This window comes from Megalobrama amblycephala, linkage group LG11, assembly GCF_018812025.1.
Source record: "Megalobrama amblycephala isolate DHTTF-2021 linkage group LG11, ASM1881202v1, whole genome shotgun sequence".
Lineage (NCBI taxonomy): Eukaryota > Metazoa > Chordata > Actinopteri > Cypriniformes > Xenocyprididae > Megalobrama > Megalobrama amblycephala.
The window spans coordinates 28,052,252-28,078,052 of NC_063054.1; the positions used below are offsets into that span (position 1 = coordinate 28,052,252).

The 25,801-nt window shown below is 37.1% G+C and overlaps 1 protein-coding gene and 1 long non-coding RNA gene across 2 annotated transcripts; one reads left to right on the top strand and one right to left on the bottom strand.

Moving 5' to 3' along the window:
• Positions 1-216: 216 nt before the first annotated feature.
• On the bottom strand, positions 217-24,032 carry kif26bb (kinesin family member 26Bb). The gene is made up of 15 exons (XM_048207171.1): positions 23,565-24,032; positions 23,090-23,434; positions 22,080-22,454; positions 16,226-16,383; positions 15,932-16,103; positions 12,563-12,760; positions 12,131-12,224; positions 9,113-9,375; positions 8,104-8,284; positions 7,691-7,835; positions 7,406-7,565; positions 4,365-7,074; positions 4,120-4,289; positions 1,367-1,517; positions 217-1,243 (listed from the first exon to the last, which is right to left on the bottom strand). Exons 1-15 carry the CDS (start codon positions 23,613-23,615, stop codon positions 1,044-1,046), a joined length of 5,373 nt encoding a protein of 1,790 aa, XP_048063128.1. The 5' UTR covers positions 23,616-24,032; the 3' UTR covers positions 217-1,043.
• On the top strand, positions 23,351-24,156 carry LOC125278235. Its single transcript, XR_007187077.1, has 3 exons — positions 23,351-23,477; positions 23,719-23,793; positions 24,027-24,156. It is a non-coding gene; the product is annotated as an uncharacterized LOC125278235 (long non-coding RNA).
• Positions 24,157-25,801: the final 1,645 nt, after the last annotated feature.

Here is a 25,801-nt window from a genome sequence, read left to right on the forward strand (position 1 = left end):
AAGATGAACAAAGGTCTTATGGATGTGGAACGACATGAGGGTGAGTAAATAATGACAGAATTTTCATTTTTGTGTGAACTAACCCTTTAACTTTTTTCAAAATCATGTCATGTTTCTCATCTGATGATTACAGTGGGTATTAAACATGTAAATAAATGGATACAATTTCAGTTAACACATTTATAACTTAATTTAAACAAAACAATACAAACAAAAGTGCATAACAAGTTTTTATTAGTGCATACACATAAGGATTAAAGACCTTAACAATAAAACTTCCAATTTATTTGCTCTTAGAGCAACAAAATAAACCCTGGGTGTTACTTATTTACAGTGTTTTTACCACCTTGAAGGTGACTATTATAATAACTCTCAGTAAAGTAACATAACTTATCCCAGAATTAAGGCCACATTTAACCCTGGGTTAAGAAATTTTTATTTCACACTTGTAATTTTGAAAAGGAGTGTTACCTCAACTTTTCAACTTGCGATATTAAGCACAAAAGTATATTGTGTGAAACAATAAGGTGCGACAATGTTACAACAAGTTGTTTAACAACAGGTAACAAGCCATAAATTAATGCTTGAGAGAGAAACATTAAAATGTTGAACATTTCCACAGATGGACAAGCAGTTATATTACAGGTCATCTCATGCTGTAGGCTACTTAGGGTTAGGGATAAATATGCCAATAGGAAAGTTAACCCAGGATTTACAAATGTACAATGGGAAATCTTGAATCCTGACTACTCAGAATTAAAGTCTGAACAGTGAAAAACAAGGAATAATCGAGGAAAAGCCCATATCAGTGCATCCAAGTTCAGACAGAAGTCTGCAGTCCATTATGTTGTTTTGCTCTCTCTCAATGCTAAAGCGAAAAACACAAACATTTACAGCAAATTAGATTTCAAGTAGAGCCCGATCAGCACCAGCGGAAGCTTCTGTATAATGTGATGATTTTGAGATGCTTTACAGGCACAGATTTGCATATCATTTCATATGTTGCATAACAGGTTAAAGTGATGATATAACATCTTGGCATGCTATATTCCTGCAAACGCTGTATGATCTACAGTGGGCCGATGCCGCCACTTTTGTCTGCATTTGGGTGTAACATCAAAGCTGGTGACCATCAAGACATGTGCTTTACAGAGGTTAACATGACGCTCTAGCCGTTCAGTGACCAGCTCCAACGCCTCTAAGTGCTCCAGGGAGTCTACCTCAAACGTTTGCCATAAGTCAACTGCAAAATACATCATACAAATAGACAGGAGTTTAAGCAGAACCATAAACAACCCTACAGTTTTCTATCCTGCAGTGCTCAATATTAGTTAATATACATAAGCAAATATTTTTAACCCCTTACATTCACGGGTCCATTTTCCAGGGTCCACCATCAGATGATGCTTGGCATGTTCCAGCTCCCTCTTGAGAGCATTATACTTGAGCCTCACCTCTGCTATTCTCTGCTGTCGATGCTCCAGGAATTTCAGCTTTGCACTAAAGAGCACTATACCCTGGAAACGTGGATGACAAAATGTCAGTTCCCCTCCATATAAAATGTGAGAGATCTGAGATTAGCATTTGGCCTTCCATCATGTCACAGGATTTTATACTAATGTAATATTAGTTTTTCTATAACACATTTCATATACAGACAAAATCAAACACTGTATTCAGCCAAGTTATCTTGAATCTAGATCAAATCTTGCCTTTAAATAAACCAAATACACAGATACTCTGAATTACACACTGTGAGATTTATTTAAAACAATATGACCATGGCCGTTTACTACAATGAATGAGCAACTATACATTTTAAACTCTGCAACATAATACTACCACATAAATTAAAGTGAATATTCATGTAAAAAAAGCGATTCCTGAACATACAGTTTGGTTTTGTGAAAAAAAAGTCATCATCATTTGAGGAACAGCATCTTTGCTACTGGGGAAAAACATTGTGTATATGTGTGTATATATATATATATATATATATATATATATATATATATATATAGTATACAGTATGTGTATATATATATATATATATATACAACATTGTCAAAATTTCCTGAATGTGTACAGTACATTGTTGAATGAAAACTGTAAAAAAAATATATATACACATTCGAATAACAAAATTACATAAAATATTTCACAAATATTCAACAAAGATTTGCATCTTTTTCAGTAATAGAAAAAAAAACAGTATTGAAAAGATTGCAAAATCACATTTACTCTAAATCAGTGTCTTGTCTCTAGTTTGGGCCAGAGTTAAAAACAAACAAACAAACAAACAAACAAAAACAGATAGGCTGGAATACACTATGAAATCTGAACCGATTTCAGCACTTTCACATTGTTCTGAACACAACAAACTCACGTTGCTAGGAGACACATGACAAATGAAAACAATAAACCTTATGTGCCTAAGAAACAAGCATGCTGTTTTTGTTTGAACTTACGTTTTTGCGTTAGCCCTGTATATTTCTATGGAATTGCTGTCTAAGAGTGGTGAAGTGGATTTACTTATTGTAGAGTTAAAGGATTAGTTAAAGGTGATACAGAGGATCATTTCGTCGACTGAGAAACCAAAGACTGTTAGTGAGTTTTTGAAATGAGCGCATGCGTAAGAACAACCCCCCTCCTTCACAGCTCATTTCGAAGGAACGCCTCCCAAAACTCGTGCACGAGTACTGGAACACGAGTGTTTACAACCAGCATTCGCTGTGTCGTGTTAGTGGATTCATTATGTCGGGCTCACCGCAGGTAACTCATAATCTGCAGTTGTTACTCCTGTCTCCTGACAAAAACATTGCATGCGGCGCCTGTGGAGTGTGGAAAGTTACTGGAGCGCGCAGCCGCGCACGTCTCGCACAAGGAACGTCATGGCAGTGATTGACAAGCCAGAGGGCCAATCGTTTACGCGATTGGCTGAGGTTTTTAAGGCACTACCTCGTGCACAGATGATGTATATTAATATTATTCCTTTCAGTGCACCTAATAAATAGTCTTTTATCAGTTAGTAAAGACAGTTTCAAGTAATATTGCAAAAATTACAAAACATCCTCTTTAGCACCTTTAACTTACCCCAAGATTTTACTCACCCTCAAGCCATACTAGGGGTATATGAATTTCTTCTTTCTGATGAACACACTCTGAGTTATATTAATAAATATATTGGCGCGTCCAAGCTTTATAATGGCACTGAACGGGACCAACAAGTATGTCGAAGGCATAGGACGTAGTGTAAGCATTTTGAACTGACACACTTTCTTCGTAAGCTGAATAAGGAAGGAGGTTCAGAAGACCTTTATTAACCCCCGGAGCCATGTGGAGTACGTTTATGATGGATGGATGCACTTTCTTGAGCTTCATACTCATTGATCCCGTTCACTGCCATTATGAAGCTTTGACGCGTCAGGATGTTTATTAATATAACTCAGATTGTGTTCATCAGAAAGAAGAAAGTCATATACACCTATGTTGGCTTGAGGGTGAGTAAATGTTTGGGTAATATTCATTTTAAAGTGAACTAATCCTTTAATGAAAGTTATCATAAGCATTGTAATGTTTGCAGCGGATGACATAACGAATGTCAGTAGACCGGGAAGATTTCAAAATGAGCAGTTCATTCATAAAGCCATAAGAACGTACTGTCATGCTGTGGAAACACAAAATCACTTTGAGCGGGGCGAGGCTACATAAGGTCTATATGTGTTCTAAATGTCTAAAATGACATGTTTTATATCCTCTGATTGGATGGAATCCAAGTCTGAAGCTAAGAAACTCAGAGTCTGTGCCCATCACACTCTATACTCTGACTACCCAAATTTGCAGACTCTGACTTTCGCCAACTAACATCGACTCCTCCAGACTGCAAATTGGGGCAAAAACCTGGGCAGAAGTCATATAGGGTTATTCCAGCCTTCACTTTTGGAAAACGGTGTTGCAAGTCAGGAAATCTGGCTAAAGAACAGATTTTCATGTCTAAGCAATTGAGAAAACTGTAAAAGTCACTACCACTTTAACTGACCATACAACAATAGCAGTTTGTGAATGAAATACAAAGCAGACAGACAGACAATTTTTTCATTGACACATTTTGAACCTCACCTTGTTCCCTGCCCCACCTCTCTTCTGTACGCCATCTACATTATCAATCTCATAGACTTTTATTTCATAAGACTCAGAAACACCCCGATCCACCCGGTGCATTTTGGGCCCACTGACGGATCTCTTCAGAGAAAGGAGGTTGTCTTGAGATGGTCGTCTTATACTAGACCCTGTGGACAAAGACAATACAGTGAAGACCATGTTGTTTTTTATGCTAGAATACATCGATTTAGAAAATTCCTCACCTATGTTGGTTCTTTTCTTGGTACTTCTTGCCCCTTTACCAGCGCCAAGTGAGCAGCTCTGATCGCTGATGGAGTTATGCGTTGAACTGCTGCTAATTGTAGCCTCACTGTCTCTTAGCATGCTTTCATAACCACTACTGACCATACTGCTTCTGTTATAGAGTAAAGCCGTTTTACACATGGCAGGAGGCAGCTCTCCACTGAGAACACTGGTGGTATCGCTCGCATGGCCACTGCAGTGGTATGGTGTCCGTGGAGCTGTGATCCGACTGTACGGGGATGGCAACGTGTGAACGAAAGGTTTCGACGTTCCCGGTTCTTCACTTTCATCTAAATCAGACCCACCTTGACTAAAAGCAGAAAGAGAGTCTCTACTGCTTCTTAAAAGTTCAACCCTTCCTTTCCGGACTGCACCGGGCGACTTCAAACCACCGTTATCTTGACTTCGGGATAGGGAGTGTGTTGACCACGAGCTTTGGTTGACAGGTGCTCCATTAGGAGAAAAGCTTGAGCTCCTGTTGATCGAGTGCCTAGTGGGTTTGGGGGACAAGTTTGGCATCTTGTGGATCTTTGAACTGGGCATGAATTTATTAACAGCTGTTGTCTTAGAGTGACCGTTTTTGGATGGCCGGGATGCATCGTTGGCGTCATGCATGGGGAAGAACTGTGGAACCCTCCCAAGACTCTGACTAGCTCGACACCTTACAAAGTCCTCAAAGTCTTCTTTAAAACCAAGTGGGCTGGGTTGAGCTGGAAAGTATTGTTCATCTAAAAGGCCTTGAGGAGCCACATCGATGAAAGCAGTCTCCTCAAGGAACTTGCTTTTAAGTCTTGGTGAGCTAGAATTACCTTTCAAGCTTCCTGTTGAGCTTCCGCGATTACTCTCATCCCAAGTTTGGCTCCTGCCGGATAATGCTTTCAGTTTTGCATTAAATAACTTGCTGCTCTCTTCAAAATGAGATTTCGTGTTGGTCTTAGTTTCAGTAGCCAGGTTTAGCATTGCACTTCTTGCAGACTCTTCTTTTGTTTCTTTCCTTTTGAGGTTGGGACTATTTGTGTGTGTTGATGGGACACTGTCTTTGTTCCATTCCACAAGTCCGTCTTTCTTGGCATATTGTTTCCTCTCAAGAGTTTGTCTTGGATTACATGGGTTCTTGTGTTCTGTGTTCATTTGTGGGACATTCTTGGTGTCTTTCTTTTTGTTTTGGCACAACCAGCTCTGCTCGGGAGTAATTTCACAAGCATTTTGTCTGGACTTCAAGACCTCACAGTGAGGATCAAGTTTAGTATTGGCTTCTTTAGGTATCTCCTTCACATCTTCTGTCAGCGGGACGTCAGACCAACTATCATGCTGTGGCAGGTCTTTTGAATCAAGGAAGCTGCTTTCCTTGTCAATATGTGGATTGATTTTTGTGTGTGGTACAGCTGCATCAGATGAGGCTATGGAGACTTCATTCTCTGAGGTTTTTGCATTAGAGGTGGAACTATAAAAACTTGCTGTTTGTTCTTCACCTATGCTGCCGATAATCCTTACAGACTGACTTCCTGGTGTTAAAGCCTGGAGAGAGTGAGACTCATGAATACTTAATATTTTTGCCTTTCCTTGCTCAGTGGCCCCATTTATTGTAACCTCCTCAACCACGGTATACACAATCTCATCATGTCCATTAAGATCGAGCGGTTGCTGAACGGTCACTGTAATGGTGGCCCTCATCTCTCGCTGGTTCTTTGCTGTACAATGTGGAACATCTCCATTCAAAGAGGTAGAAACAGCCGGTGGGGAGCTCAAACTGGAAGATAGGGATGATGAAAAAGAAGAGGACGAGGTAGATCTTGGAGAACTCTTGCCGACGGGAGAAATTCGTGTCTCAGGTTGCATTGTGAAATCCGATAATCTTATTTTACCTTGGTCTTCCAATTTCAGAGACAGTGAAGTAGGCATTACTTCCATTTTTTTATTATGAAGCTTAGATTTGCTTGGAGATTGGCCAGACAGCAAAGGATCACTTGGTTTGACTACATCTAACTGTGGCGGGCATGTCTGAATAATCTGTGAATTGGAAGTACTTGGAATTTCCACACTGTTGTGAATGATGGCAAATGTTTTTGATGAGTTTCCTTGTCTGGTACTTTCAGATTTGCTTGATGCTTGAATGTCCAATGAATTAGATTTCTTTTCAGTTTGGCTTAAGTGAGGTGCTTTATTCATATTGTTCACTTCCTGATCTTTGCATAGATCCAATTCTGTTCCGTCTATGTTTCCCAGTCGATTCTGGAGTTCTGCAAATGTGTTGCACTTCAGACACTCAAAATCTGATTTATCTTGCAATATTGTTGGTGTTGACTCTTCTTTAGTCTTTTCTTTTGATATTTGCTTCATGCGATTGGCAATTGGTGGAGAGATTTCACAAAACTTCATCAACGAGAGCTTCTTGGACTCTAATTTGCTTTTGAGTAAGGATGGAATAATAGGTAAAACCTCTCTGCTTCTATTTGTAACCTCTTTATCTAGGAGGCCAGAAGAATCCATAGAGATAAAGGTATCACAAGACTTGTCACTCTCAGGGTAAAATGCTGGATCACTAGAGAAACCAGGAGAGGAGAGATCTTGATCCAGTGTTCCTGTAGACTGGAATCTCAGCTTGGTGGAATTATTAACTTTCCTCTCGTTGCCTAAGCTTCTTCCCCCAGGCGAGCTTGAGGAAGATTTCTGAAGAAAAAAAAAAAAGAATGAAAAAAAAAAGCAAAACTCACATCACATGCCCATAATCCATTAAATAAATAAATGTATTTAATAGATAGATTATTTGATTATTTATATTATGTATCTCATATGATTCAATTATTTATAAAAAAAAAGTAAAAATGCAAAGCATGGTCTAAATGAACAGATTCTGAAAACTGGAAAACATGTCAATAAAATAAAATAAAATAAAATAAAATAATAAAATAAAATAAAATAAAATAAAATAAAATAAAATAAAATAAAATAAAATAAAATAAAATAAAATAAAATAAAATAAAATAAAATAAAATAATACCCTTGTCTTCTTTTTCTGCCTCCGCATTCGAGACACAGTCTGCATCGTACAGAGGCTTTCTGTAAGGTCTTCAGGCGATGTGGATATATGGGCAATAATTGTTGTGGAGCAGTTGACATTGCTCAGAGAGTCTTGCAGGAGCATGGCTAATTTACTTTCCCTGTTTTGAACAAATTCACTGGTAATTAAATGTTCTTAAATACTTATTACTTAATTAAATCACTGTGCTTTATGTTCATATACTATTAGTAAATTCCTACTATTATATTTAAGTTTCACACATACCTATTAGTGACATGTTTATGTCTGTTGAGATTGGCTGTGATAAAGTTTCCAAGCTCAGCGAGGCAGACTCCACAGTTGCTTTCATCCCTCTCCCCCACACAGCTCCCTAAATCGATCAGGCTCAGCTTGCTTTGATCCACATTCACTGAAGAAAAAATATATTTTATTAACACAAGAAATTAAACAAATAATATTAAATAAGCAACAAATGTTATGAAAAAGATCACATCATGAATGCAAAACAATCCATTTTATTATGCTGAAAATGGAAAAAAAGTATAAAATTTCACTCTCCTGGGTCAGTATTGCATGAGAAATGTTATCCAATAGGCCTTTGTTTATCAAGTCGAGATTATCAAGCTCTGCAAATGTACATCTCCATATTAGTGACATGAAAAAGCAACTGAACTCACTCCCAGACTTGGTGCTGCTCCCTATGTGTTGTTGGCGAACATGCAGGGTGAAGAACATGTGACAACAGTGTAGCGGTCTCCCTCCACTGTCCAAAGTCCCACTGCGAGATGCGATAGCTGCATCTAATAGGAAAGCTGCTCTTTCTGGGGTTGGAGCATTTAGCACACTGTGGTTGCAGAGCTGGAATCAAGATAACACAATCCAATAAAGACACTCTCAAGTAAATGGGAATGTCTCAATTAACATATCAATGAGTATGTATTAAATTTGTATTGATTGCTCATGAATATTGATAAAATGCCATGCAAAGGGTTATAAATTTCATGCAAAATGTTTTTAAAGGGTACAAGTTCAGCTCAATCAACAGCATTTGTGGCATAATGCTGATTACCACAAAAACAATTTGTATTTGTCCCTCCTTTTCTTTATAAAAAGCAAAAATCTGGGTTATGTTGAGGCGATTACAATGAAAGTAAAATCCACAAACATCAAAAATACTCACTTTTTTAATAGTATAGTCACAAGAAGCAAACAATATGTGTGTTAACATGATTTTATTGAACTTATTCTGTATCACATCCAATTTAAGAATGTAAGGATTATGCTTTAAATAGATCAAAAAGTGGCCATTCACTTCCATTATAAGTGCCTGAGTTTTTTTTATTTTTTTTTTATAATTTTTAAGTTAGTCAACATTATGCCATAAATGCTGTCGATTGCACTTAACACTTAACCTGGAATACTCCTTTAAATGCTACATTAGCACTGCATATGCTTTAATTAAAACTTTAAACACATTTCAAAGCCTCGCTTGAGGCTTTTCCATTATCCAACTAAATATTATAGGGAATTTTTCCATGCAATTGTGCCCTCAGGTTGTAAAGCACAATTTTTGGCAAAGCTGCTTTGGAACAATATGCATTGTGAAAAGCGCTGCACAAATAAACTGAAAGTAAAATAAAATGAAAGTGGAGGTATTAGAACAAAGGAAGTGCATTCAACACTTGCCTGTATTCCACAGACGGGGTCCTCTTTGAGGAAAGCATCTGGCTTATAGGTCTCCTTGCAGTTGCCCGTCTCAACATCAGAGAGTAAATCCCTGATGGCATTGTTTTCCCCACAGACCTCTACAGCTGACACGGAAACAGTGATATTTGCCCATGTCTTGTCTTTCTTCCTGTTAATGAGCTTGAAAAGCCAAGAGATAGCACATGGAATAACTCCAAGGCTTTGAGTACAACCATCACGGCCAATCATTGTGTAAGACATTCCTGTAAACCAAAAGAAAGAAAATGTGAATGCCATTTTTCATAACATATCATCATTAGACAGAATAGCCCCCCCATAAGGGTTTTACAAAAGAAATTATCATTCAGAATGACAAAAAGCCACAGCTTGCAATATGCTGCGTGGCGAATGACTTTACAAACTGGGGTGTAAAATGCGTTGTGGCAATGTCATGACCAATTAAATGTAAAGCACTTTAGTGGCAGTCAAGCATGGGCTGCTTTAAAAGATTTATGATGTCTGGCTGGGAGCCAAGGGCCAACATGGAGGCCGGGTAATTCAATCTAGCTAATAGAGAATGATGTCATACTCCAAATGCCATGTAGAGATTGTTGTCATGATTTTGGGAGGATAACAATTAATAACCTTAAAGGTAAATGACCTGTGATGACCCATTGTGTAGCATCTATGCCGTCTCTTGAAGGAACAACATTTAATGCACATTCATTGAGAGGCACCACAAGTCAAAAGAAGTGGCAAAATGTGAATCTAAACCTTTCAGCGTCAACACCATGAGACGTGAAGCTATGGAAGCCCATTTCTGACTCGGAGTGAAAAATAATAAGATAATTGTGAAAGAAGACAAAGTCATACCACAGCATTTAAAGTCATGCTGTGCATTATGAAGATGCAAATATGAGAGATAAGTTCACAATCGTGAAATTGATTGTCACATTGTGAGATATATAAATTCGCACTTGGAAGATATAAATTTGCAATTGTGAGAAATATTCACATTTACTCTGTAACTGTACATTTAAAACTACAGAGCGTTGATCACAAAACTAAGCACATAAATTTTATTCTACTAAAACATTATTGGGAAATACAGAGTCAACTGATATTTATATGCATTTTAATCAAGATGTTATACTGTAATAAAAATCTATTTGATTTACTTTACAAGCTATCAGAATTTCTGGCCATTTAAATAACAACAAATTGCATATTTTTGTTCAGTTTGAGCTGTTTTTCCTCCTCGAGTTATATTCTCATTATATCATACTATAGAGGGTATGCATTGGTGTCACTTTTATGCCAGAACACGCCCCCTTAGCTGGACTGAGTGGCAAAATAGCCTGCTGCCTGAGTGGATTTAATAGGGGAAACTGTGAAAACGCAAGTACAATATACAGTACAGTCCAAAAGTTTGGAACCACTAAGATTTTTAATGTTTTTAAAAGAAGTTTCGTCTGCTCACCAAGGCTACATTTATTTAATTAAAAATACAGTAAAAAACAGTAATATTGTGAAATATTATTACAATTTAAAATAACTGTTTTCTATTTGAATATATTTCACAAAGCTGAATTTTCAGCATCATTACTCCAGTCTTCAGTGTCACATGATCCTTCAGAAATCATTCTAATATGCTGATCTGCTGCTCAAGAAACATTTAATGTGTACAATTGTACAAAATATTTGTGTACAATATTTTTTTTTCAGGATTATTTGATGAATAGAAAGTTCAAAAGAACAGTGTTTATCTGAAATCTAATCTTTTGTAACATTATAAATGTCTTTACTGCCACTTTTGATTGATTTAATGCATCCTTGCTGAATAAAAGTATTCATTTCTTTAATTTCTTTTCAAAAAAATAAAAAGAAAAATTCTTACTGACCCCAAACTTTTGAACGGTAGTTCAAACGGTAGATTCTGAAGGATCACGTGACACTGAAGACTGGAGTAACGATGCTGAAAATTCAGCTTTGCATCACAGGAATAAATTACTTTATCAAATATATTTAAATAGTACACAGTTATTTTAAATTGTAATAATATTTCACAATATTACTGTTTTTTACTGTATTTTTAATAAAATAAATGTAGCCTTGGTGAGCAGATGAAACTTCTTTTAAAAACATTAAAAATCTTAGTGGTTCCAAACTTTTGGACTGTACTGTATATTTATCAGTTTAAACTAAAGGTTGGACTCGATGGTGTTCCTGTTACAACTTACCAAAGATCCAGTGATCCATGGATATTGACATGCAGCCAGGAATGGTGTTTCCTGACATTTATATGTGCCTATTTTCGACGTCGGGGAAATAGATAAAGCATATGCCTGTGAATGCTTTATATAAATACAATATAAGTAGGTCTAAATCCAGGTGATCACTCATATCAATTTTATATATCGTCATATCATCCAGCCCTAAAACTTGTATAGTTTTTGTCAGTGTTTATTTAAAAACACCCAATTATGCAGAATATAAGATGGTAAATATTTAATTGATGAGCTGTCAATATATAATATATAACAATACAATATACAGGGTATGATTTTACCACAGAATTCAACATATTGACACAAAATGAAAATTTCTGTGAATTGCAGTGATCCATTAGCTTCTCTTTTCTGTAGCTTTCAGCAGCTACAAAATATAACTCAGATTTCTTGTCAAATCTATTTGTACAGTCAATTGCAAAGCTCTTTCCCATTTTAGATGTGTTTTTCATGTTTCACGCTGAAAACCAATGCTGCCACTTTTAACCACAGTTACTCCGGCCGACGGTGACGTCACTTGCATACCCTCTACCTCATAAAAGCCTGATGTATCAAATGTTACAAAACATAAAATACATATGCAACTGTTTTTTTGTTAGAGTTTCTTTTATATTTTGTCTAAAGGTTCAATAAAAGGTTCCATTTAAAAAAAATGTAATTATATTTTTCTGACATTTTCATATGTCAGGCTTTACAAGATAAAAAAAGGATTTTAATATAACTCACTTACCCACACTGGTTTGACCAAAGCTTAGGATGCAACCATCAGCCCCTGCCACCACACACTGAAGCACCTCACACAAGCTGTTCTCACAAACTTCAGCCTGAAAAATAATACTTTCATTTGTTTTTATTTTCTCTTTTTTTATGACAACACTGTTTCATCATTTGACAGTTGAACTGTACAGACATTTCATGTACATTTCAAGGACCTTTTCCTGGGATGTTGCATTATTTAGCCAAATGTGCATTTGAGTACTGAGTGAAAGCAGCTCAATTGATTGTACTGGATAAGAATATCCAGATATTGAATATCTGCACTCAAGTGACCAAATCTGAAAGTGTTGCAGATGTTTGGATATTATGACTCAGATGGGCTCCAGACATTAGACAGATCAGTTTTCACATAATAAGACAGAAATAACAAAGCAGTGGCACTGACCTGGGTTGAATCGTGGCCAAAGGCAGCATCAAAGGTGAAGGTCTTTGAGGAGACTGTAGTGCCAGCAGTCTGTCTCTGAGGGGTGAAGGTGGGTACATTCAGCACGGTGATCTGTTTCTTGTGCTGGTCCAGTTTGAAAGAATAGGACTGGGAGGGGTCTGACTCAGGAACCGAACAGACTCGCAGCATCACTTTGACCTAAAATTGGGGGAAAAACCCAAAACAATATACTAATTAGATATTACATATAAATATAGAACATTTTTGATCTACACATATATATATATATATATATATATATATATATATACACAGTGGGTACGGAAAGTATTCAGACCCCCTTAAATTTTTCACTCTTTGTTATATTGCAGCCATTTGCTAAAATCATTTAAGTTCATTTTTTTCCTCATTAATGTACACACAGCACCCCATATTGACAGAAAAACACAGAATTGTTGACATTTTTGCAGATTTATTAAAAAAGAAAAACTGAAATATCACATGGTCCTAAGTATTCAGACCCTTTGCTCAGTATTTAGCAGAAGCACCCTTTTGATCTAATACAGCCATGAGTCTTTTTGGGAAAGATGCAACAAGTTTTTCACACCTGGATTTGGGGATCCTCTGCCAATCCTCCTTGCAGATCCTCTCCAGTTCTGTCAGGTTGGATGGTAAAGTTGGTGGACAGCCATTTTTAGGTCTCTCCAGAGATGCTCAACTGGGTTTAAGTCAGGGCTCTGGCTGGGCCATTCAAGAACAGTCACGGAGTTGTTGTGAAGCCACTCCTTCGTTATTTTAGCTGTGTGCTTAGGGTCATTGTCTTGTTGGAAGGTAAACCTTCGGCCCAGTCTGAGGTCCTGAGCACTCTGGAGAAGGTTTTCGTCCAGGATATCCCTGTACTTGGCCGCATTCATCTTTCCCTCGATTGCAACCAGTCGTCCTGTCCCTGCAGCTGAAAAACACCCCCACAGCATGATGCTGCCACCACCATGCTTCACTGTTGGGACTGTATTGGACAGGTGATGAGCAGTGCCTGGTTTTCTCCACACATACCGCTTAGAATTAAGGCCAAAAAGTTCTATCTTGGTCTCATCAGACCAGAGAATCTTATTTCTCACCATCTTGGAGTCCTTCAGGTGTTTTTTAGAAAACTCCATGCGGGCTTTCATGTGTCTTGCACTGAGGAGAGGCTTCCGTCGGGCCACTCTGCCATAAAACCCCGACTGGTGGAGGGCTGCAGTGATGGTTGACTTTCTACAACTTTTTCCCATCTCCCGATTGCATCTCTGGAGCTCAGCCACAGTGATCTTTGGGTTCTTCTTTACCTCTCTCACCAAGGCTCTTCTCCCCCGATAGCTCAGTTTGGCCAGACGGCCAGCTCTAGGAAGGGTTCTGGTCATCCCAAACGTCTTCCATTTAAGGATTATGGAGGCTATTGTGCTCTTAGGAACCTTAAGTGCAGCAGAAATATTTTGTAACCATGGCCAGATCTGTACCTTGACACAATTCTGTCTCTGAGCTCTTTAGGCAGTTCCTTTGACCTCATGATTCTCATTTGCTCTGACATGCACTGTGAGCCTTATATAGACAGGTGTGTGGCTTTCCTAATCAAGTCCAATCAGTATAATCAAACACAGCTGGACTCAAATGAAGGTGTAGAACCATCTCAAGGATGATCAGAAAAAAATGGACAGCACCTGAGTTAAATATATGAATGTCACAGTAAAGGGTCTGAATACTTAGGACCGTGTGATATTTCAGTTTTTCTTTTTTAATAAATCTGCAAAAATGTCAACAATTCTGTGTTTTTCTGTCAATATGGGGTGCTGTGTGTACATTAATGAGGAAAAAAATGAACTTAAATGATTTTAGCAAATGGCTGCAATATAACAAAGAGTGAAAAATTTAAGGGGGTCTGAATACTTTCCGTACCCACTGTATATATATACAAACATGCTTAAAAAAAACTAAACCAGAGAATAAGACAGGTAACAGACAGCTAAAATCACTGTGTCAACACTGAAATAATCAGTACCATACTTTTACTGAGACAAAAATGTCCTTGTTCCTGAAACTATAACCATAACGGTAATATTTAAGACTTAAAACATCCCAATTTTTATAGCATGATGTAATTGTTCACACATCTAAACCGAGTTAATGCTTTGTCTGATATCTAATGCATTTGTCTAGTGATATTATCCTCTCTGTTCCGAGTCTGTCAAATCATATTTACGCAAAATGAATTATTTAAGAACCCATTATCTCTGCTACAGTAGCTAGATGTGAAAGGCTGAGTGCGATCTAGCTACCAGGTGCTACCCTGAGAGCGATATAATTTGAAACTCAAGATGAGTCCCATCAGTGTGAACTGTGGAGAGTGAAGTCAGGACGAGCTACAATTAAACTAAATTGATTTCCCTTCCTCAAGGAGGTGGTGCGATGGAATGGGAAGGCCATTAACATCACATTCAAAGGTTACAATATGAACAGGCTTCTCTAAAATGTGAGGCAGCTAGAGATCAGCCACATCCCAAGGACAGACTGAAGGACGTCTAAATCATCTGAGTGTGGTATGTAAGTAAGGAACATTTTTCCTCATTCAGAAAATTATAGACAAAGACAAATGTGTTTAAAATGATGTACACTCAAATGAGATGAAGACTCATTTCAGTCATAACAGTAGGATAATAAAATCTGTTTAATTTTACATGGAGCTCATGGGGGCTGCTATGTTCACATCACATGACCAGCCAAATACTACTCGCTTCATCTTGGTAACACTGTTATTGTACACCCTAAATAAAAAAATAATGGGTGTATGTGAACAAAGCATTTTACCATGGAAGCTGTATTCCTTTACTAAGGAAATAAAAAAGTTACAGGTTTGGGGTTGATTTTTATGCTTTTTATGATTTTTATAAGATATAATACTTTTATTCAGCAAGAATAAATTAAATTGAAATTTTATAATGTTACAAAGGATTTCTATTTTAAATAAATGCTTTTCTTTTGAACTTTTTATTCTCCAAAGAATTTTTTTTTTTTTTTTACAAAAATATTAATAAACAACTGTTTTGGGTAAATGATGACAAAATTTTCATTTCTGAGTGAACTAACCTTTTAAACTCATTTTATTTTTTACTCTTAGGTGGAAAAAGGCTTTCATATTTCTACAATCAGTAACAATCATAAAATAAACAAAATTACTAGACCTCAGTAAAATATATTTTGAATAAAACAATATTTAAAATATTTACTACTAATTTAATAGCAAATGAACAGCTACCATAATCTAACAATACAATATTATGTTTTTTAGTAGTAACATTAAACAATTAACATCTGTAGTAAACGTTTCAGCCATACCTTCCCCATCCCAGGTGTTTCCTTGCTCTTACTAGCAGCTTGAAAAATGCTGGCTGGTACTGGAGGAGGAGACTTCTGCATGAGGCTACTGAAGTTTGTCAGATGTTGAGAAGCACCACTTTCTGAGAACGGCCTCCCTCTTCTAACCATTCCGTTCAGCTTCTGTGCAGCCCTGTGGATGTTCAAAGATTTGACAGAGTTTAGCTTAGATGCATGCACATTGTCAAAGTATTTCTTTCTTTTCTATAACTTACACCTTTAGTTCATTTTTTATTTTCTGATCAGCCCCATTACCTGACAAAGAAAGACAAGGCAGCAGAGGTTCCTGCAGGAAGCAGAGAGGACATACTAGAAGAACGGGGTGGCTGTGAGGCGCCGTAGTTGCATAGTGCTGTAGAGGTCACATTCTCCTTCTCAAACACCTTTCCTGCATGTAAAGGACTCTGGGAGGACTGAGAAAGATTCGTCTTCACTGATATTGTCAAGCTCAGTAATTATCGGTTTTCATGCTTGAATGTCCAAAAACACATTATTTTTCACATATTTTACATAGTTGCAGCACCTCTCTTCCCAGTCTGTCAGTAACGCTCTATTTAGTTCCTGTCTCTATGAAGCCCCTCCTTCTGAAAAGCGCAATGTGCTCTTATTGGTTGGCTGGACCAGTGTGTTGTGATTGGTCAATCACTTCAAGCGTGTCACAACCAAGCTGCAACCTCTCGCAGTTTCTCTTGAAGCCAATATGGAAGTGACTTAAACTGCGATTTATTGACTGGCCACTAGGGACAGGCTCCAAAAGGGAGCAGAATCTCATTGAGTCCCATGTTAAAATGGCCAACTTTACAGCAGAAAATACATATTTACAGCCTGGATCAAATTGTGGTTTTGGTCTATACAGCCAATTTTGCCCTTCATGACAACTCTGAGTGGGGTGAATTTTTTTATAACTCATCCGTTTTAAATTATATTAAGCCTTAAAGTTCTGCATAATTAAGGGCGCGGTCACTTGGTGGAGTGACAGGTGGATTGCTGCTGCTGTCTGTGAGCCGCCATGTTACCTCAGCTAATTCCAGCCGCTGAACTTGGCATCTCTGCCGTGTTTGTGCTTTTTTTCGGGATTATTTTATACAATTATAAAATAATAATATATACAGTTATAAAATAATATGGCTTGCTGTGTTAATGGTCAAGACTCGAGACAGATGTGCGTCTGTGTAGATGTGCGGAAGATAAACAAAACACACGTTGTTGGATCTGGCATTGGCTAAAAGTTTTGTTTGTGAGATTTACTAGTTATAAAACTAAAACTGCTGCATTTTGAAAAATTATACTTTGGACGCGGGCTCATTTGTTTTTGAGATATATACGATCATATACAGTTTTACAACATAAACGCTGCTCAGGTTGCATAATTTCTTGAAGAATGATGATGGAGAGCAGATCATTCAGAAGAAATGTGATGCAAACAATGGGTAATATATCAATATTTCATGGATTTAACGCTTTTGTGGAAAAAAAGTACTGTTTTTGTTTTTCAATGGACACTCATGGACATTTTTTAAGTGCCACAGATTGGATTCATCTCACTATTTTATTATAAAGGTATGAAGTCCCGTTTGATTTTTCATGTTGTTATTTGCACACCCGACACAAATTACAATTACTGGAGCTGGAGCATCTATATCGTAAAAAAGACACTGTATATTGACAGTAAACTTTCAAATGATATAACTTGTTATCTTTATTAATATTTCAGATAGTATCTTAGATAGATAGATAGCTCCTTTGCCTGCTAACATGATCACGTCGAGCGAGGCAGGCGTGGTTTCAGTAACCAGGCACCTCAGTTCCAACCACGTCCCGCCTCTTTGCCCATTTTCAGTAATACGGGAGTGACGTGCGGTGACGGCAGTGGCCTTATTTTCGCTTCAAAAATGCTCCTCAGAAATCTACGGGTGACGTCACGGACACTACGTCCATATTTTTTTACAGTCTATGGTCACAACACACTAGCTGCATCTAATTTCGAAGGCTGCATCCTCCGGAGGTCGCATTTAAAGGCTGCATACACAGCAAAATCCCCAGAGTTAAATCAACTCTGCTCAGATTACATATGGTCCCTCTCTACTTAGTGTTAAAGTAACACTGAAGTAGAGTTAAAGTTAATGAGATAATTAAGTGATCAATTAAGTTATGATTGAGCATTAGTGATGAACACCTGCTGTTAACAAGCAGAATCACTGAAGAGAAAGACAACTGACTTCAGCCACAGCCTTAGATGAAATCAACTGAAGATAAAAGACATAAAATCTCTCATGATCTGATTAAACAACTCCACAAACAGCATGCTATCTCATTAACTTTAACTCTGCTTCAGTGTTATTTTAACTCTATGTAAAGAGGGACCATATGTTCTCTGAGCAGAGTTGATTTAACTCTGGAGATTTTGCTGTGTACGTCATCGAGGTGGTCTCATTTAAGAAAAGTAACTGTTAGATTGCTAAGTAAGAAAGAAATGATAGTATTTTACACCTCATGAATAACAGTCAATATTATTATGGTTACTTTTCTTAAATAAGACATCCTTGATTATGTATGCAGCCTTCAAATGCAACCTCCGGAGGACGCAGTCTCCAAAATGAGACACCTCAACCAGGTCTCGAACCTTTTTTTGCATATACCTTGGGTGGGAATTACATAAATAAGGAATATTGTGATGTGTACGCTCCAGGAATGAAACTCAAGATTGCATTCGAAGCATTTCAGTGAGGTCAGAAACAGTGCTTGCTGATAAATAAATCCTTTTTGGGTGGACTTTGTGCTTTGTAACTTTGCAGTCCTTTTTCATGCTAAAAACAGCAACATTACACACTAAAGAAAGTTTAAAATGCAAAAAAAAAAAAAAAAAAAAAAATCATAATAGGTCCTGTTTAATACATAATTAATTAGTACAGACAATATGTTAATTCAGTTCATTCAGTTCTAAATAAATACTAACTGAAATCTTTCTGACACAGATTTTAAAATGATGGCTGAACACTACACCATGAACATGAGTGTGTTAATGCACTGCAGTCAGACACTATTATTAGGTAATGCCACTACAAGCTGAGTCATATGTGCAGATGAAGTCATGAACCTCCTTATATGTGTATCAGCATACAAGTGATGAATGCCTGAGGCTGCAGGCGCTGACGGGACGAGTCATACTTCGGTCCAATATCTAACCTCTCCTTGGCAGAAAAAAACATATTCAAACTGAATTTTGCCTATGCTCGAGAAAACCATCGCTTGCCTGCAGTCATCCACATATCCAGAGTCACTCCCTGCCTTTATGTCTCATCAATGCTTTTATCCAGCCATGCGAAATAGGAGCCCCCTCTTTGCTCCCCTCCATTGGCAGAATGCAACGCCAATTAGCACTGGGAGCAACCCTCGGGCAGAGACGGCAATATTGGCTCAACTGTTATTCTTTTCTCTGTCTCTTCTTTCTTTCTCTCACTTCTCTGTCCTCCAGAGAGAATCTAAGATTTGATTATGTGCACATCTTATTTCCGCAGTTACGCTTTCCATAAAAACATGCCTGTTAGCGTTGTGTGTTTGCTATTTCAAATAAAACACTACAAAAAAACATCTCTTACTTCATGCATTGATCTTTTTTTTTTTTTTTTTTTTTAAATTCCACTTCAAGGACTGAGTGAATTCACCTTGGATGTTTGTGTAATGAAATAGAGCTGGACTAATGGACTGCCGTCAAGCTCTCGGTCAGCATCGCATAAAGATCTGAGTGCTTATGGAGCTTGTCTGAGATGTTCACTCTCTCCCGCACTTTCATAATGCATTCTCGTTTCATCTGTATTTACGAGCGCTGTGTATGAATATTTCACTGGTCATTAAATATTACAGCAATATTGATCAAGCTTCTTTTTTTCCTGACAGGCTTCTCTGTGGTATGGATAAAATGTGGGTTTAACCATTAACCAAAAAAGTCCTGTATTGCTGCCTCTGGATCTAATCAATGCCAACTAGAGGGTTGTGTATCATAAGATGGCACACATGACATGTGTCCTGGTAGGTCCTGGTGGGCAGACATAGCTATGTATATTTTATTGATATACTCTTACATTATGCACATGGATGGTGTACTGGATATAAAATATGAACAGCAGAGAAAGTGCTTCTTTTTTAGAATTATTTGGTAAAGGAACACTCTTATGCTCACCAAGGCTGCATTTATTTGATCAAAAATACAGTATAAATTACACTTTAAAATAACTTTTTCTATTTTAATATATTTTAATTTATTCATGTGATTCAAAGCTGAGTCTTCAGTGTCACATAATCCTTCAGAAATCATTCTGATATGATGATTTGATGCTCAAGAAATTGTTAATATTATTAATGTTGAAGTGGTTCTGCTTCATTTTTTTTCAGGATTATTTGAATAGAAATTTCAAAAGTACAGCATTTATTTGACATGTCATTTTTTTTATAACATATTAAAAGTCTTTACTATTATTTTTGATCAATTTAATGCATCATGGCTATAAAAGTCTTAAAAAAATCTTTAAAAAAACATAACTTTTGAGTAGAAGTGTATGTTAAGTATTATTAAAGTGTTCACCCAAAGTAGTTATACCCAAAATAATACATTTTGAAGAATGTTTTAAAGGGGTCCTTGATTATGATTTCACTTTTTTTTAACATTAGTTAGTTTGTAATGTTGCTGTTAGAGCATAAACAACATCTGCAAAGTTACAACTCTGAAAGTTCAATGCAAAGGGAGATATTTTCTTTTACAGAAATCGCTTTTTAAGGACTACAACAAACGGCTGGTAGGGACTACAACAAGCTTCTTCCTGGGTTTGTGACATCACAAACCACAAAATTTACATAAACCCTGCCCCCGGGAACAAGTAACAAAGGGGGCGAGGCCATGTTGGGCTGCTTTAGAGGAGAGGAAGAGTTGTTGTAGTAGAGTGTTGTTACCATGCTGTCATTTTACACCGGACTGCTTCACAAACGAGGGTCAATTCAACGCTGGATTTGCACAAAAGATTAACATGACGGCACATGCTAGTCTATGAGTTGAATCAACTCTACAGCAACTACATAAATTTATCCAGTAACCATTCAGAAACATCCAGTTGCATTCTGAAAGTTGTAACTTCTTCCTGAGTCTCTCTATCAGTGTTCGATTTTGTTTTGAACAATGTAAGGCTGAACACCGTTACTGACAATTGTCATTTTGGCTGCGTGAGATTCTCCAGCTTTGTTGTTGTTGAGCAACCGAAGCGTAAGCTGTTAAAGCTCCGCCCTCTTCTGGAAAGGGTGCCGGGAGCAGCAGCTCATTTGCATTTTTGCTCACACCCAAATAGGGGCAAATTTGACAAGTTTTAATAAATGATCTGTGGGGTATTTTGAGCTGAAACTTCACAGACACATTCTGGGGACACCAGAGACTTACATTACATCTTGTGAAATGGGCATTATAGGTCCCATTTAGGGCTGGGCGATATATCGCATGCGATTTTCACACGCATTTCGTCAGTAAAGCTGGTTCCCAGATTACCGCTAAATCGCCATCACCTGCTTTCAAATGGAGCGGCATTTAGTAGACAGAGCCATAGTTCACTGACAAGCTACGCAATATTGCGTTCATTATCGCAGATGAATCGCCTTCGATAATGAACGCGATATTGCGTAGCTTGTCAGTGATCTACGGCTCTGTCTATTAAATGCCGCTCCATTTGAAAGCAGGTGATGCCGATTTAGCGGTAATCAGGAAACTGGCTTTACTTACGAAATGCGCGTGACAAATGCATGCGATATATCGCCCAGCCCTATTCCCTTTTAACTGTTTTTGTCTATAATGAATGAAACTCAGTTGGGTCCAAAACAACACTGAACTCAACTTTTAATGTACGGACAAAAAACAAAAACTAAAAAAAAAATGAAAATATCTTTTTTCAAAATATCTTCTTTTCTATCCCACACAAGAAAGAATGTTATACATGTTTAGAATGACATAAGGCTGATTAAATGATGACAGAATTTCCATTTTTGGGCATACCGACCATTTAAAGACTTAAAGTGTTTGTTTAAACAATAGCAAAAATATTATCAAATACATAAAAAATGTTTGGCCTACCTTTTGAGACATTGAATTGATTCCTTTGCATGAGGACAGGGGCCAAAGGGCCTCTAAATGTTGACGTCCTTTAATCCAGCATTCCGGTCCTGCATTGCTGGGCCTCTGATGGGGGTCTGAGACAACAGATCGGTGGCTTGAGGTTCTGGGGAGCGTTTGTGAGCCTGAGTCAAGGCTTGTGGATGAGATGTTGGCAGTAGTAGGTGGAGCCCATATGGCCCGGTCCTGGGCGAGGATCGTGCGGATAGCCTCCTGCTTCAACTGGCTAAAGTGAGTGGAGCAGACGCCACAGCGTCCGTCCACGTTGCCCCAGGCATCTACAGTACTAGCAGGAGGTTTCATGCTCTCATAAAGATGAATGAAGACTTTGGGATCCTGAGGCACAGAAAGAAAAATATTGTTGGTGACTGTTAACTCAGCATTCCAAAAATGAGTAAAAAATAACTGCACAGATTATTAGTGAAACTTGAGTACTAATCAAAGATTATTACAATTGTTTTATCCATACATTAATATACATAAAAAAATTATATCAGTATTGTAACATTGTTTTCAAACCACAAACCCTTTTTGGTGACATGATAAATAATCCCATCCTCCTTAAATTAAGTATTTCTCCCCACCATCAAATAAAAAGACAAATGTCAGCCGCAAATACATCTCTATCTCAGCTGATCACATTATAGTGTCATTTACTTTATTGTTCTCCTCTGTAGGAACTGAGTTTTCATATTCCACCCATTATGCCCCATATTCCAGTGCAATCAGGGCTAGACGAGTGTCACATGAATCTCAGACCAACTGCAAAATCTAATCGATTTAAACTCGTTTCAAGGGAAGGGGGGAAAAAGCATGCGCCTCATATGTAATTGAAATATGAGACAGATTCTGGCTGATGGGGCGGACATGCATACAGCAGTCCACTGGATACCACCCAACACAAGTGCATTTGCATTTTAAGCTCTAAATGCATAGAAATGCATGCAAATTGATATAAGAAATACACTTACTTTGGTAGAAAGGTTTCTGTCAATTACTTGTTTTAATGCTTCCCCTTTGAAGACGTTGAAATGAGAGATGCACTTTTTGCACAAATGTCCTGTGTCGAATAACGTCTCTCTTTTCGTCCCAGTGGACTTGATGGAGTTGTATTCAGGAGGGTAACCGTTTAACAGTTCTTTGGACCATTTTGACCGTAGGAGAGAGTGAGTGAGGGGTGTCGGGAGGGAGCCCGCGCACCCTGTCCAAGGTGCTGCATGGGAATCATATGCTGAAGAGCCAGCGCCTTCGGGCGAGGGACGCTCCTTCTGCGCTGCATGACCCTTGAACACGGGACCCATTTTAACGCTGGTCATCTGTGAAATATACATGCAAGCCGTGCTATATTCATTTTTAAGGGTAATTATATATTTTGATATAACTGACATAACAAATTATTATATCTTCAATAACGAGCCATGCAGAAGTACTTAGTCACCTACTTACCATGAACCGCTGACTGCCTGTTGTTTCACAATATTCTGTTTGATTCTTCATATTCTGAATGAATAGACGCTCCTATTCTTCGCAACAAGTTTCCATTCGTTTCAAATAAAAAAAAATTGTATTTCACGCTAAAAGCTGACTTTACTTGGTTCAGAAAACGGTGATGTCCTCGTGGCGCATGCTGTGATTTCGCGCGCCGTGCCTTTATGTTGTTGGAGAACTTGATCCGGTGAGTAGCAGTGAATATTTGATTTCTATTTACGCAAATACTAAAAGTCCTTGAATTAAATCACTCCCTCCGATGTGTTATTTAAGTTACCGTTGTTTTTAATATTCTACTCGTTGTCAACTTTCCTTTGGAAAACTGTGCATGCAAGGCATATATGATGAAAAATAGCTTTTTATATTCATCCTTGGGTTGTTGTTGGATTATGTCTTCATCTTTTTTGTTCTCCGTTACAGTACCACCCACTTGTCATTGCTCTAAGGAATAGAGATCACAAACACTGTTGTGGTTACCGTATAGTGAGATTGATCGTGAGATAGCGCCACCCATCGACCAAAATTTAGATCTGCAAACTGCGGATTCACACAGGACACTGCAAACTTTGGAAAGTGTGTATTTTGTCACAGCACAGCACTAGAAATTTGAATGACTGTCTGCAATGACAAAAGATAGAATTTAATTTGATCAAGCACTGAATCATTTGTAAAATGTTACAGAATTATGCATGAATTTCTGTGAATGTTTTGGGTAAATAATTTTTCAGTTTTGTTTAACAATACTTTTTCAACAATTAAAGCCCCCTCACCCTGTTTTGCCCCATGTCGGGGCGCACACTTGGGCTAAAAGGCTTCCAGCATGGGGCAAAATATGGGGAGAAGAGGCTATTGATTTTAAGCCATTTTTTTAAGGCTTAATCATTATATATACAAAGGTTTTTGAATGGTAAGATTTTTTTAAATGTTTTTAAAAGAAGTCTCTTCTGCTCACCAAGCAGAAATACAGCAAAAACTGTAATATTGTGAATTTTTTTTTACAATTTAAACGGTTTTCTATTTGAATATATTTTAAAATGCAATTTATTTCAATTTTTAGCATCATCCAGTCTTCAATGTCACATGATCCTTCAGAAATCATTCTAATATGCTTATTTGCTGCTCAAGAAACATTTATTAATATTATCAATGTTGAAAACAGTTGTCTACAATTTTTTCAGGATTAATTAAAAGTTCAAAAGAACAGCATTTATCTGAAATATAAAGCTTTTGCAACATTATAAATGTCTTTACTGTCAAGTTTGATCAATTTAATGCATCCTTGCTGAATAAAAGTATAATAATATCTTTAATTTCTTTCCAAAAAAAAAAAAAAAAAAACTCTTACTGACCCCAAACTTTTGAATGGTATAATGTTACAAAAGCTTTCAATTTCACATAAATGCTGTTCTTTTGAACTTTCTATTAATCAATTAATCCTGAAAAAAATACACACAACTTTTTTCAACGCTGATAATAATAATAATAATAAATGTTTCTTGAGCAGCAAATCAGCATATTAGAATGATTTCTGAAGGATCATGTGACAATGAAGTTTGGAGTAATGATGTGGTGTAGATATATATATATATAGTTATAGTTATTATTATTATTTAAGATAGCCTTAATCATTATATACTGCATACATGCAACATATTCAAACACAGGCTACGTGAAACTAAAGATACACTTTGATTTTACATTTTTGTATAGCCAACAATGATTTCTTGGATGTCATTCTTGGCTAAAAGGAACCTGATAAACATATATGAGAGGCTTATGATATAAATACTGATGCATCTTCAGATTTATTCAAAGTTCACATTTGGCAGCTAGCACTCAGCATTTGTTTAACTGATTATGAATAGTGGCAGGCTAATGCGGTTATTCAGTTGTTCAGTTACTCAACATTTATTCATATTTTAATACAAATACAATTCATATAAGTGAAATGTCATTTTTAAAAAAGGCCATGTCATATAGGCCTATATTATGGATGCATTTACATTTGCAATGATCATTAAAGAATTTTACAGTGCCAGTAAATCATCTCGTCAGGGTAATAATATATAATAATAATTTTAAAAATCAACTTAATTCAAAGGGGGAGTTTTAATAACTCATTGACAGATATTTGTTCTTGTTTTAAGCACAAACTCTTTTAATTTTGTTCAGTTTTTTTAATTTTACATTTGCAT